Here is a 13,980-nt window from a genome sequence, read left to right on the forward strand (position 1 = left end):
ACGTACGTAATTGCATTTGGACTCCAGATACAATTTTCACAAATAGCAAAAGCGCAATTCTATATGACGCCACAGCGGAAAACCAACATTACAAAGTCATATTTGGTGGATACCTTTATCGTCTCAGCAGGTAAGTGATATTTACTTGGGGTTATTTTTTTTCTCGAAAATAATAAATCTAGGATTGGGTAATTAACATTTAGGTACAAAATAACGCTGGGTTGTCAAATGGATTTTCGTTTCTATCCTTTGGATGTCCAATCGTGCTTCATGGAAATGAGTTTCCGTAAGTACTTTCGACAACTTAATATTCTTACATAACATTCTTCATTAGTAAGCTCAAAAACAACGGAAGCAATCCTGAGTTGGGTTGGTGAAAAGGGTACACCGGGACCTTTGAGCAGGATGCCAGCGGTTACAATAAGAAATGACGTACATCCACTACAGTTCTCTTTGAATTACCCTCCCAAAATGGACTCCTTCAATATGACGCTACTGACAGGTAATACAATACGTTTACCTTCTTACTGAAAGGTTTTAGTCTAAACTCGGGAGTGTTGTAGGAAATTCATCCGTCATTCTTTGTTTTTTGGAATTCAAACGTCACTTGACGGCCGGACTTATAAACACTTACATGTAAGGCGAAGTTCATGGAATTTCTTCCAGGATAATTTGAATATTTATGATTGATAACAGACCATCATTTCTGGTTGTTTGTTTGTCATTCGTGAGTTTCTGGTTGGATGTCAACGCCGTACCAGGACGAGTGACATTAGGGGTTACGGCTTTATTGACATTGACGACTCAAATTGCGCACGCCCGATCTTCTCTACCACCCATCAACTACATGACAGCCATGGACGTTTGGCTTTTTGGTTGTTTAGTTATGGTTTTCTTATCGTTGATAGAATTTACTTTAGCTCACTCTTGGAGCCGAAAAATGACCTTCGTAAGTATGACAGTCAGATATTACGCGACAAATAAATAATTAACCATCGCTCAACTACATAGGTGGATTCGAAACCGAGAATTGAACAGAATCAGACAATTCCTGTAAAGAAAGACACCACTCTTTTCGGTAGAAGAAATTCGCCATTGAAATGCGAAAATATCACAGAAACAATAAAAATTTGGAAGACCAAAATGCATTGCAAGGACAATCAACTGGATCAAATATCTCGCTACCTTTTCCCAATTTCGGCAATCACTTTCATAATTGCCTATTTGATTTACTACGGGACTAGCCAAGACTTAAAAAATCAAATAGAGTTGTTTTCATTACAGCCGTTTTACTGGGATAGAACCAAGAAACATTGAAATACTTGCAATTCTTCGAGACTCATTTATTCCACATCCTTCGATAGTTTTAGGTCGAAATTATTATAATTGACATCGCATCCCAACACAAATAAAATTCATGGAACATTTCATTGAACCAAATGCTTTAATTGAGCAAAAATATTTACCAGTGTAACAAAATGAAAAATAACTAGCAAAACGAACAAAAATAAATATATGTGTAAATTTGTGTATACAATTAATAATACTGTGATCTAATATATTAAATTAATTCTAAAACAAAATATGGAGGGAAAAAATAAACGTATTTTTTGGTGTTATAATCTGAGAGAAAGTGTTGCACAACTAGTTAAGTATCGCGAGGAAAGCTAATTTACATTTTATATTACCTATTCAACAATTAGCACAATATATTATCATTACGATCTAATCTTCATTTTATCACTAAACAAATTCATTTCAACATTGCTATTAAAAATATTTCCTGAACTATTATATTTATCTATTCTCAATATTTCCTTTGGAAGCCCAGGATACCAGTTTCAAAAAATTTTTGATATTATATAACAAATCACATTTTAGTTTCTTCTTTTTCATCTTCGTATTCCTCTAACGCCTAAATTTAAAATTGCGAATTTGAAGAAAATGTTTAAATCATTTTTCTCTTGAGACGAATAAAATCAAAAACACAACATACGACTTCAAGAGGAGTTTTCTTGGCGCCACAAATTTTCCAAGACCTAACAATTGGGCTCAATAAAATTGGATCTATATATTTTGTGCCTCCTATAAACCATTCGGAAATTACATATCTTTTAGAAACTCCGAAAAAAAGGGCACTTTTGTTTATATCAAAAATCATTACCAGTTAAAAAACTGGTTGTAAGACCAATTATTAACGTAAGTAGCCAACCAATACAAGCATACCACATATAAGATATTTTATAGATCCAAAAAACTTCTCTAAAAATGAAGAAAATTAAATTTAATACGTATTCAACACCATAAATATAAACCTATACTTTTCAGCAGGAATGTCTAAATTTAACGTAGAGTTTGAACTTAATGTTGTCATTTCGAATATAAGACTCTCAGTGGTAACAGAAATACTGCTTATATTGCCAACATCACAACCTTCAACTGACAATGGCAATCTTTGAGGGGGTAGACCCCATATTCTCGCTCCAAACCCAATCCAAAGCGAAATTAATAAAGCTATCGTGAAACCAGTCAAGGCACCCTAAACAAATTTCACTCATTCACATTTTTACCCAATCAATATCCACTTTGATTTTACCTTTTGATTAGCGTTCTTGAACAACATTCCAAGTGTAAAAAGACCTAACAATGGACCCCCAACAACCCCAAATATGGTCAAGGAGGCTTCTAAGATGCCTCCTAATTTCTCCGCGGCGTAAGTAAGAGCCACGCAAAGGACTCCATAAAGACAGGCTTTAAGAAAGAGAGAGTAAAGGTCAAAGAAGTACTACACGAAATCAGAGAAAATAATAGAGACCTAAGACTTTGGAGAGAGTAGCCGCTCTGGAATCATCCATATCTTTACCAGAGCGTTTAACAATGGCTGGTTTTATAAAGTCCTCCAATGTAACAGTGGCGAGAGAATTAACAGCTGAAGATACGGTACTAAGGGCACCGCTGAAAATACCAGCAACAAACAATCCAGGAATGCCTGGATATTGCCCCAAGGCTTTGACAACGTAATAAGGAAGTAACTAATCATGGCCATGGAATATCCAAAAATTAAAAACTAACAATTAAAGTAAATCCCTCTTATTAATACCTGATCATTAGATTTAACATGCGTTTCTGGTCTGAGTAAAGGATCACAAGAAGATAAATCAGCGTACATAACAAGCCCAGTTAGGGATGTAGTTAAACTTAGAAAAGTTGTAATTGGCCAGTTGAGAATCAAGGCACTATAGAATGTATGTATACATAGTAAGAGTGTTGCCTAAAATTATTAATAAAGCGTTTACCTACACCTGAGCTTTCTTTTTCGATTTAATAGTCAATAGCCTCTGGACTTGAGTCTGACTAACTCCGTATAAAGAACAGAAGATAAAAATGCCTCCAATGGCTAGAGACCAAACTGTATGGCGTTCAGTTGGATTTGGATCAAAACTATATAAATAATCTCAACTATAGGTTTAACTAAACTAACTAAATTAAACCCTAACTATTTATTACTTGAGGAAGTTTAAACGTCCTCCTTTGGAAGCGATATCAAAGACATTCCCTAAACCACCAACATCAATGGTGCCCTTAATTATTACAGTGAAGAGTGCGGCAAACATTAATAAACTTTGTAGAACATCAGTCAACAATACCGCTTTCATGCCACCCTTAGAAAAAATGGTTTTTTTTTTTAAAAAAAACACGGTTCCTTTTGTCTAAACTAAGTTGCACTCACGATTGTGCAGTAAAATGTGCAAACAACGCCCACTGATATTATAGATATCCAATGGGAGATACCAGTCACGGCACTAAGAGCCAAGGCTGGGGCATAGAGTACTATAGACATGTATAACACCTAAAAGGTAATGTTGGGCTATATAAACAGGTAACCCTAAACAATGGTAATAATTACCATATGCAGTACAAATACTATGGAAGCGAATTGTCTGGTGGCTCTACCAAATCTCAACTCTAAATACTGTTTTCGAAAAAAAAAACCCAGAACTAAATGTATACTTTGACTGGACTCTTGAGAAAATCATTTAAAAAAACTTCTTACCCCATACGCGCTAGTACATTTTACTTGATAAAAAACTGGGAAGAAAACATAGGCACAGATAGGAGTGCCAATTATGTAGGATATGTTTATGACGACAAATATGGATCCATACATATAGTTTTCAGCTGCCACTCCTAAGAGAGTTATGGCAGACATAAAACTTGCCATGAGAGAGAATGCCACTGGTAATATTGGCATATCTCCACCAGCTAATAAGTACTCTTTTGTAGTTTTTTGCCGTCCGCCAGAGAATCTATAATAGACTCCAATGGCAGCGGATGTAAGTAGCATGGTTGCAAATACTGCGTAATCAGCAGCAACAAATGTACCCGAAGACATGTTGTTCTTAAGAAAATTAGTTTTAAGTCTAAAACCTGCAATATTTGATTGCTAAAAATTGTTTCGAAGCTGCATATACGTTAATATCAAGAGTAGAAAGACACCCATACCAGTTATAATAAGTAAGGATGAAAGATGAGGAAGTACAGTTTCAAAGAATATTTTATAAATATATAAAAACTTAACCGTTATCTTCAGTTGTGTAAAAAATATCGAGGAGGAAGTAAAATTCAAAAAAAGAAAAAGAAAAAAACTATACAATCTAATCGCTATAATCGAAGATCGAACATTCTTGATATTTATCCAACTTGGACTTTTTCCTGGTTGCCGTGGTTGGAATACCTAAGCCTTGGCAAAACGCGACTCGAATGGTGGAACCCGATTACGCGAGTTAAGAGAACGAAACTGGATTAAAACTACAATTTTACCGCAAATTTTAATACCAGATGAATAATTTCACTGGCTTTACCGATATACCTAATAATACTTTTTTTTTATAAATTATTCTCTATTTGGACGGTTTTAGCCAGCGGTTACCGGCACCGAGAAACAGAAACCGGCGAAGTACAAGACGCGACCGTCACCTAATTTTCCACGCGTAAAGTCGTCTGCTACAACTCCGTGACCCCGCCCCCCTAAATCCACGTGTTTATCATATGGTTAAATAAACATTATGAGGGAGGAGAAAAAAGATAATCGTATAGTAGAATCCAGCCTTAGAAAGGGTTGATTTTACCGTAGAAAATCTGTTTTTTTTTTTCACGTTAAACTGCACTCCTTTTAAGACTCAATTCTACTTTGGTTATTAAAGGAAGATGTTGTAAACATCTCCAGGGTCAACATAAAAAACTATGGCAGAATTTATTTTCGGAAAGTCTGTTGCCTGTCAAAAATTTTTATCCTAAAAATATTTTCAGACAATATAGGCCTATATGCATATTTCAACTCAATAAATAAATCTTTGAAAGAGGCATGTTTACTTGTGTACGAAATTGGAATTTGGGAAAAACTAAAACCCACTTTCAAGTTTCAACTAGTAAACAAACTACATTTTTTCACACCCCTATAAGTCAAAGCTACAGGGCTACAAAGCTTGAGGGAATACGACACATGACGGCGATCCTATCCTATAGATTAGATGCCGACTTCCCCTTGTCCACCGGAAGTGACTTAATTGACCCCAACACCCCTTCAATCACTTCCCATATAAAGTTAATAAATGACATACTGAACAAACCCAAATTACATTTGGATTAGGCATTTCTTCATTATTAAACACCTACGCATCGATTTTTTCACATCCTAAATTCGCAGAATCCCTAGTTCACTCTTTCAACCCTTTCCCCAAAATTTCTATCACTATAGAGACGTACACGTGACCAGATTCGATCCAATGAAGATGGAGAGAAAATCCTCATCCTTATCCTCAACATCCCTATACTATAATATCATCAGGTTGTAGAGGATAGAGCCCTAATTTCTTAGATTTACGGAAAAGCCTGGAGACAGGGGCAAACCAAAGTGTTTATCTGATCTCAGGCGGTAGACACCGAAACACCGCCACCCCTGGAAGGTGTTTCATTCGCAGGTTTTAGCGTATTGCGTTAAAGCAAACAATCAGGGGACTTAGAGATTCGGAACAAAATGAGAATTCTTTGGTTCAACGCATTTTACATCGCGATTTTTGGGGTTTCTGTTTTATGTCAAGAGCCCTGCTTTTCAGAAGAATATAAAATGGAAGAAAAATCATCGGAATATCATGACTATTGCATAATCGGAGCGGGCCCCGCCGGACTTCAACTGGCCTATTTTTTACAGCAAGCCGGGAGAGACTATATGATATACGAAAGGTCAAATGCAACAGGTAATGTTTCATATTATGGTTTCTGCAAAACTGAGTTTCAATTTTTCTTTATTATAATTTCAGGTAGTTTTTTTAAGTTCTATCCTAGACACAGACGTCTCATTAGCATAAATAAAAGAGATACTGGTAAAACTAACGCCGAATTTAATTTGCGTCACGATTGGAATTCCCTGCTAAGCCACGATCCGACATTGCTTTTCCGACATTATTCTAAAGAATATTTTCCGAATGTATTCAAAAGAAAATAGTTTTCCAATAATATTTAAATGGTAAAAATATCCTCTAATACGCAGGCTGACGACATGGTTCGTTATCTCGAAGACTATCGCGTGAAACTGGGATTAAAAGTGAGATTCAACACTGATATTGTTAAAATCAATCGTAAGGAATTTGAAAACAGTCCGCGAAGGCGTTTCACCTTGGAAGACGTTGTGGGACGTCTATTCACTTGCAAGTGAGATAGTCTGATATATTTTCAATTAACTAAGCGTAACAATTCCTACACTTCCTTGAAAAGGGTGCTCATTGTCGCGACAGGATTGAGTTCTTCCAACAAGCCTAATTTCGAAGGTAGCGAAATGACAGTCAGTTATGATGACGTTATTGTTGAGGAGAAAAACCGAACTGGTGATAGTTTTTACAAAGGAAAAAGTGTTCTAATTTTAGGCAGGGGAAACGCCGCCTTTGAAACAGGTGAATTTAGTCTTAACTTCTTTGGAATGAAAAAAGTGTTTTAAATGTACACTTCTCAACAGCGGATGCAGCCTATCCTCACACCAATTACATACACATGGTTAGCAGATCCAGGGCCAGACTATCATGGAATACCCATTACGTTGGTGATCTAAGGGGTATCAACAATGCCTTTCTGGACAACTACCAACTTAAATCTTTAGACGGACTCTTTGAGGTTCCCGTGGAGCAACTTAAACTGACCAAGAGAAATGGAAAAATTTACGTCAGCAGACCGAGCGATTGTGAAGAATCGGAAATAGGGGGATCTGTTTGGGATAACTTTTCTTTAAGAGAGGGCTATGATTTGGTCGTACGTTGTCTCGGGTTCTCATTCGATTCTAGCATCTTTGACAGGTGAGAAATTAAGGAAATTTCTACTTTCAACATCCTAACATTTTTATATAGTTCAGTGGCACCAGTAAGAGGTAATGGACGCAAGAAGAAATACCCGGCTATAAAGCATAATTTTGAATCCCTGAATCATGATGACATGTATTTTGCCGGTACTGCCACCCATTCTTTAGACTTTAGGAAGTCAGCAGGAGGTTTTATACACGGTTTTCGGTATAATATTCGCGTTTTGCATCGTTTGCTCGAAAAAAAGTATCATGGCGTCAAATGGCCAATTAGAAGGTTACCCACAGCCCACTTGTTGCAAACCATAGTCAAAAGAATCAATGAAGCATCAGGCTTATATCAAATGTTTGGAGTTTTGACTGATGTCATTGTTGTAAGGTATAAAGCGCTTACATTTTGCTATTACATTAATAGAATGCTCTAAGCCTACTTTGATTTACTTAGGGAAAATGACGTTTTTGATCACTTGGAAGAATTTCCCGCTAGACTTTTACCGTGGTTTGAGGAAACAACGGGTTACAACTCAAACAAAACCACCCAAGTAGGAAAGGTCAAAGGTTACCTTATTGTCGACATGGAATATGGAAAAAGCTTTTCAGGGCCCACAGCGGATACATTTCGCGAAGGTACGGTTTCTTACATAATTTACTTTCAGTTAAATGATTAAAAGCCCTAAAAAACATTCACATTCACGAACCATTAAGGTCGCGCAACCGGTGACGTCACAGCAGCCCATAGGTCAAATTTCTTACACCCCATTGTCTACTACTACGAAACACTTCCCAACGAAATAGATTTCGCGACAAAACCAGCAAGATGGAACTTACCCAAACCAAATGGAATCCATCACGTTTTGGAGGACTTTTTAACTTCTTGGACATCCGAAAACACACACATTTTAACTTTAAGAAGATTTTTAGAAAACTCTTTGAAGGAAGATCTTAGAAACGCGCCCGCCGAACAATGCATGTTCACATTTTTAACGAACAAAGAAACGTCACTCACGTGTCGCCACCTAGTAACCAATGGCATAGGCGTTGAGATTGGCGCCCTTTCTTGAAGGCGGGAAATATGAATCGGAAATTTATTAAAATAAGCCTTGGTTCTTAAAAATTTTAAACATGTATTGAAATAATCAAATATATTTACGAAATAAATAATTCTTAACTCATGATAACGTATTATTTTTGAATTTTTATTTGCACTTCTTTGAATGATAATCAAATATAATGATATTATTTGTGATCAATTGATTTAAATCATTTTTTTTTACAAAATCACAATGAGACTGATGATGTTATGTTATTGTAATTTTACAGTAAAGACAACGTTGTCTTGGTTAGTGGGTTGTTTAAGCGCCTTATTTCCAAAAATACCAGATGTGGATGGCAAACTTTGTTGGTTTCCAAAAATGCTCGATGTTGATAACAAACTTTGTCTGTTACCGAAAATGGTAGACCTTGCAGGAGAAACTGGCATGGGGGTGGATGTAACCACTTTACCACCCAATCTATATAGAAAAAAATGAACAAAATTGGCATATTTTAATTAATTTATATCAATTATAAATCAAATATTTACCGGGAGGCAATTCCTTTCTTAGTTTCACTTGGCTCATAATATTGGGGGAAAAATTCGCAACTCATGGGAATTCCATCAAGATGGCGATTATGATAAATATCCTTGGCTTTCAAAGCATCTGCCGCATTATGATACACAACTGCCGCTGTTCCAGGGCGGTCCAATTTGGCATATCTGATTAGACCAACATCACTGAACAATTCCTTTGTAAAAGAAAATTAATAAATTATTTATAATGTGCCTTAAACTTGTCAATATTTTATACTTACAACAACATCTTCTTCCGTCACTGAAGGATGCAAATTTGTGACTAATAAGGAGCAACAAGATTTAGGTTTTGGTGTAGACGAGATTTCTGGGGCAGCAACAGGCATAGAAAATGGTGAGGGAACTGTTGACAAAGCTGGTGGTTGAGATAAACGTTCTTGGAAGGACTGCATAAGATGTTGCTTTAACATTTGAGCTTTACGAAAATTGGTAAAAGCTTCAGAATCATCTTCTTCCTCCATATTTGAACTCTGAAAAAATAATGAGACGATTAACTATCATTAAAAATAATTATTGGTAAAAATTAAGTGGTTAAATTAATATTACTGCTATGTTTGGCACAATTCTCTGAGGGATACCATTTCTACCCATTTTCTACAAAAAAAAAGGGTAATACACTTAATTATTTTTCTTTTAAATAAGTTTGCTAAGAGTTCAAGCCTACCACAGCTGCTCCGCCTTGCTTTTTTATTACAACTAGTTTGGATCCAATTAATTTAACATTCTTATTGGGATTCTAATTATATAATATGCAAAAATAAATTAGCTAAGGCTTAAAAGAAATTCAGTTTTAATTAAAAGTAATTACCTTAACTGCAAGGGCTTGGTTTTGTTGACGATTGAAAACGATTGTATTACGAATTATACCTTTATTTGTCATTTTAAAACGTTTGTTGTTCAGATTACCACCATTTGCCGACCTCTGACTCTGAGGACCTCTATTAACAAGGTTAATTCTCCCTTGTATACCATTTTTACCACCAGCTCTTTTGGCTTTTAATATATTTCTCAAGTTGGTATTTAATCTCAAGCCTTGCTGATTGAAGTTCTTATTTAATATTATGCCTTGATTATTGGGGTTCCTTTTCACCCTCAATCCCTGATTATTAAGGTTCCTATTGGATCTCAACCCTTGATTCCTCGAGTTAGTGTTTTGAATATAATTTTGCTTCTTTTGCATTAAGAGTTGACGGGCATCAAACCTTCGGTTTCCCATATTCCTTGGCGCCATTTCTTTGTAATTAATTTAGGTTCTCTTTAATTATGCTTTAAGTTTTTCGGATCGTAACCTTTAAAAATGGCGCACCAATACAAAAAATAAGGAATTGAATAATAAATAATAGCCAAGGCTTAGGTTTAAATTAAAAAATTAGCTCCATGAGACCACGTTTAACAGCTTAAATCGTTACATTTGTGTACATATATTTAAACATTAAAATTTAACTTACGTTTTGATTTTCTCCTTTCAAATTTTAATGCAGATTAGTAATAATATACGTTTAAATGCACTAAGCTCGCAAACAAAATGTCGAAAATCCGAAGGGCTCAGGGCTGTACATAAGGCATTTCACTTTTTTTTCTTCTTTTGGTCAGCGTCAGTAGCAACCCCCTGAGCTACTTAAATTAATCGAAATCTGGGGCCTCAATAGCCAACTTGACCAATAATTAAATATTTTGCCTCTATAAAAACTATAATAAATAAACAGCGTTCAATAAATATATAAATAAATTCCCCCACTCCTTTAAGGCTACAATTGACCTGTTCTTATTTCCGGCCCTAAGTGGGAGAGTCATTTAGGCCCGGAAATAAGAATATTTCCATGAATTCATGATATTTCTTATAGTACATTGTCAAATGGAATGTGCAAAAATATTGTTGCATCTCCATCTCCCCAAAACTTTGGGAAATTTTATTGGTCACCCTTAATTTAAAAGTTTAAAACAAAATATAGGCATTTTTAAATATTGAACAATATCCAGTTTCCTGTACTTATTTCCAGCCCTGATTCTCTTAAATTAAAATATCAATACACAAGGGCTGTACATAAGAATTATTAAATATTAGTTAAATCAGCTTAAAAAAATAATTAGACACAATTTTTATTCCATGTTTTATTTCAAGATTACAACCAATTTCATTTTAAACATGATTTTAGGCCGTAGCTTCTTCCTTAAGCTTCTCTTTCTTGAGTGGACCCTAAAGATAAAAAATAAATAAATTATAAAACAAGTATTTACATATATTAACAAACAAATAAAGAATAAATAAACATCAGAAGGAAGGCTGCAGATTATAAATCGGCAAAACAATTACGAAATATGCAAATCATCATAATCAATCAGATTATTATAATTAGCCCCAAATAAATAATTAAAATTACCATAAAAGCATGCTTTTCCGCTGGTGTTTGGAACCTTCCATGTCCAAACTTGGAAGATGTATCGATAAACTTAAGATTGATCTTTTCCAAAGCAGTTCTTTTGGTATGAGTCAAAAGGGACTAAAAAATAAATTAAAATGAAATAAATTAATTAATTACCATCCATTACCATAATATTAATCCCCATTAATTTAATTTAATATAATTAAACCTCAGGCCTATCATTGAAATAATCACATAAATTCATGGTTAAAAAGCTCTAGATTATATTCATCATTGGTTATCAAACAAATCTAAGCCCCTCCCCTAAAAAAAATTAGGTTATTTTATAGTTACCTTTCTCAAGGTGATGACACGTTTCTTGGGTCCCATGATGCATCCTTTCAACATAACATAGTCGCAGTTTACTTCTCCGTAATGGGGGAAACCACCCTGTAATTGGAAAACGAGATATTAACAAAAATGGCCTAAAAATATCTAAAAAATAGACCTAAAATCAAATTTTTTTCAGTCCGCCCTAGTTGGTATGTAACACTGGCCATAGCCTAACCTCCAACATTTGTATCATCACTAAAACATTAAATTAAAACTAATTTAAGTGAATTAAATTACCATAGGAGTGATGGTCTTCTCGGTAACATCATACTCAGTTGAAGCATTATTTTTGATGACCTTTCCATCCTTGGTATGAACACCTTGACCAATACGGTAAATCTTCTTATTCATCTCAGTTCTATGATGGTAACCCTTTTGTCCAGCTCTAGCAACAGTGAACTGGACTCTACTTGGATGCCAAGCTCCGATACAAGCAACTTTCCTCAAACCCTTGTGGGTCTTACGCGGAAGTTTCTTCGTATGCCACCTGCTGGTAACACCTACAATAAATTGGGTTAAAACCACTCAAGATGGCGACGGAACCCCTGAGGATAATTAATTACCCTTGAATCCCTTTCCCTTGGTGACACCAATAACATCGATCATCTCATCCTGGGCAAAGATCTGGCTAACTGCAACTGGTTTCTCCAACATTTCCTTGGCCCATTTGATCTTATCCTCAATGGTACCACCGTTAACTTGAATTTCCATGATATGGGCCTTCTTTTGCCTTTTCCTCATGAGTTTCATTTGGGTATGGGCAATTACTCTGATAACCTTGCAGTATTTTCCCATCTTCTTCAAATCCTTCTCAATTTCTTTACGTCCCAACTCATCCTGCCATTTCTTGGCGTACTTGGTAAAAGCCTTCTTCTTGCTCTTGTACCTTTTTATTGGTCGAGTTTAAGCTTAGTTAAATGGAAGGGTTGAAAAGTCTCTCCATGTTTTTAATAAAACATGGTCGGAGACTTAACAATAAATTTCTGCTATAGCTCATCAGTCTTAAGACTGAGAGGAGCTTGTTAACTATCGAAGATTTTGGAGTCAAACACCTGCCAAAGTCCAATTTACTATGATCCCAATTTCAAATATCCACATTGTTTTTTAACGATAAGCCTACAATAGTGTCTTATTAGACATAGAAATAAAGGTTTACCAGTTTTTGTAGAATCTACGTCTACAATCTTCACTGAGATGTTCAGCCCAGACAGTCTTGAAAGCGCGGAGGCCTTTGGGGGTTTCAATATATCCAACTACACCAACAACATTCATAGGAGGAGCTTCCAAAATGGTTACAGCCTCAACTACTTCCTTCTTATTCACCTCTGAGTAATTAAATTAAATTAATATGATTAGGCTTAGCTTAACTCTGGTTGGTTGGCTGGCTACATTTATTAGGGAATAATTTCTAGCTTACTTGATCCAGGTTTGTCAACTTCACGAACAATATGGGTCATACCGGCTTTATATCCGATAAAAGCGGTTAAATGTACAGGTTTTGAGGGGTCATCTTTAGGGAAAGCCTTAACCTTTCCTCTATGGCGCTTACTCCTCTTTTTGGGCACGAAGCCCATAGACCCGTGACGGGGAGCAGAAAACTTACGATGCGACTAAAAGAGGATAGATTTAAATTAACTAAAACGTAACAACTAAAGAGGTTTCGCGCATTTAAAAGCCTAAATTCAATTTAAAGTCATAAAGGTAAAAACGGGCCAAGGCTTAAATGCCACGTTACACGGTGTTATAAGTTTCAAGTATTTAAAATACTTTCCCAAAAGAAATATTAATAAATAACGAATATTTTACATATATAACTTAATTAACAGGATATTTATCATTAATATTACTATATATTAATCTGATTAACGTGGATTAATTCCGATTTAAAGTATAACAAAAAAATTCAACGTACCATCACTCCGCGTCAAAGAACAGGAAATGTACTAAAAATGGCCGTGGCTCTTATATACTATGTCGTCCCTCTAGTGTCTAAAGTGTGTACTACACAGCGTTGCCAGACGTACGATAATTTTAAGAGTTTTTTCGAAGCGTACGATAATTTTAAGAGTTTTTTCGAAGCGTACGATAATTTTGAGGCTGTACTATATAGTACGCTAAATTCAATAATTCGGCTTAGGCGTACGATAATTGTACGATAATTTCGAATTTAGCGGGAAATTGAACTAATCTGGGCAGGAAAGTCTCGCTAGGGGTAGAAAAAGGCGAAATAGGAGGCAGCGAATCAT

The 13,980-nt window shown here is 35.5% G+C and overlaps 4 protein-coding genes across 4 annotated transcripts; 1 reads left to right on the forward strand and 3 right to left on the reverse strand.

Moving 5' to 3' along the window:
• Positions 1–1,425: 1,425 nt before the first annotated feature.
• LOC149661853 (putative sodium-dependent multivitamin transporter) lies at positions 1,426–5,105 on the reverse strand. Its single transcript, XM_089843367.1, has 13 exons — positions 4,504–5,105; positions 4,055–4,428; positions 3,908–3,973; positions 3,731–3,850; positions 3,508–3,662; positions 3,301–3,441; positions 3,101–3,236; positions 2,816–3,032; positions 2,597–2,751; positions 2,322–2,539; positions 2,165–2,262; positions 1,997–2,085; positions 1,426–1,915 (listed from the first exon to the last, which is right to left on the reverse strand). The coding sequence occupies exons 2-13, from the start codon at positions 4,391–4,393 to the stop codon at positions 1,871–1,873; spliced, it is 1,779 nt and encodes a 592-aa protein (XP_089699493.1). The 5' UTR covers positions 4,394–4,428; positions 4,504–5,105; the 3' UTR covers positions 1,426–1,870.
• Positions 5,106–5,573: 468 nt separating this feature from the next.
• On the forward strand, positions 5,574–8,570 carry LOC149661854 (FAD-dependent oxidoreductase domain-containing protein 2-like). The gene is made up of 8 exons (XM_089843383.1): positions 5,574–6,257; positions 6,321–6,487; positions 6,551–6,711; positions 6,775–6,950; positions 7,013–7,346; positions 7,398–7,727; positions 7,794–7,975; positions 8,054–8,570. Exons 1-8 carry the CDS (start codon positions 6,038–6,040, stop codon positions 8,407–8,409), a joined length of 1,926 nt encoding a protein of 641 aa, XP_089699509.1. The 5' UTR covers positions 5,574–6,037; the 3' UTR covers positions 8,410–8,570.
• On the reverse strand, positions 8,524–10,669 carry LOC149661855 (uncharacterized). Its single transcript, XM_089843371.1, has 7 exons — positions 10,427–10,669; positions 9,787–10,267; positions 9,643–9,714; positions 9,525–9,572; positions 9,200–9,448; positions 8,931–9,133; positions 8,524–8,859 (listed from the first exon to the last, which is right to left on the reverse strand). The coding sequence occupies exons 2-7, from the start codon at positions 10,207–10,209 to the stop codon at positions 8,652–8,654; spliced, it is 1,203 nt and encodes a 400-aa protein (XP_089699497.1). The 5' UTR covers positions 10,210–10,267; positions 10,427–10,669; the 3' UTR covers positions 8,524–8,651.
• Positions 10,670–11,075: 406 nt separating this feature from the next.
• On the reverse strand, positions 11,076–13,795 carry RpL3 (ribosomal protein L3). The gene is made up of 8 exons (XM_089843370.1): positions 13,647–13,795; positions 13,152–13,344; positions 12,891–13,059; positions 12,298–12,620; positions 11,972–12,234; positions 11,696–11,791; positions 11,360–11,479; positions 11,076–11,175 (listed from the first exon to the last, which is right to left on the reverse strand). Exons 1-8 carry the CDS (start codon positions 13,647–13,649, stop codon positions 11,131–11,133), a joined length of 1,212 nt encoding a protein of 403 aa, XP_089699496.1. The 5' UTR covers positions 13,650–13,795; the 3' UTR covers positions 11,076–11,130.
• Between the last annotated feature and the right edge of the window lie 185 nt (positions 13,796–13,980).

This window comes from Phalangium opilio, unplaced genomic scaffold, assembly GCF_054372755.1.
Source record: "Phalangium opilio isolate 3A_F unplaced genomic scaffold, DU_Popi_V2 ptg000070l_1, whole genome shotgun sequence".
Classification (NCBI taxonomy): domain Eukaryota; kingdom Metazoa; phylum Arthropoda; class Arachnida; order Opiliones; family Phalangiidae; genus Phalangium; species Phalangium opilio.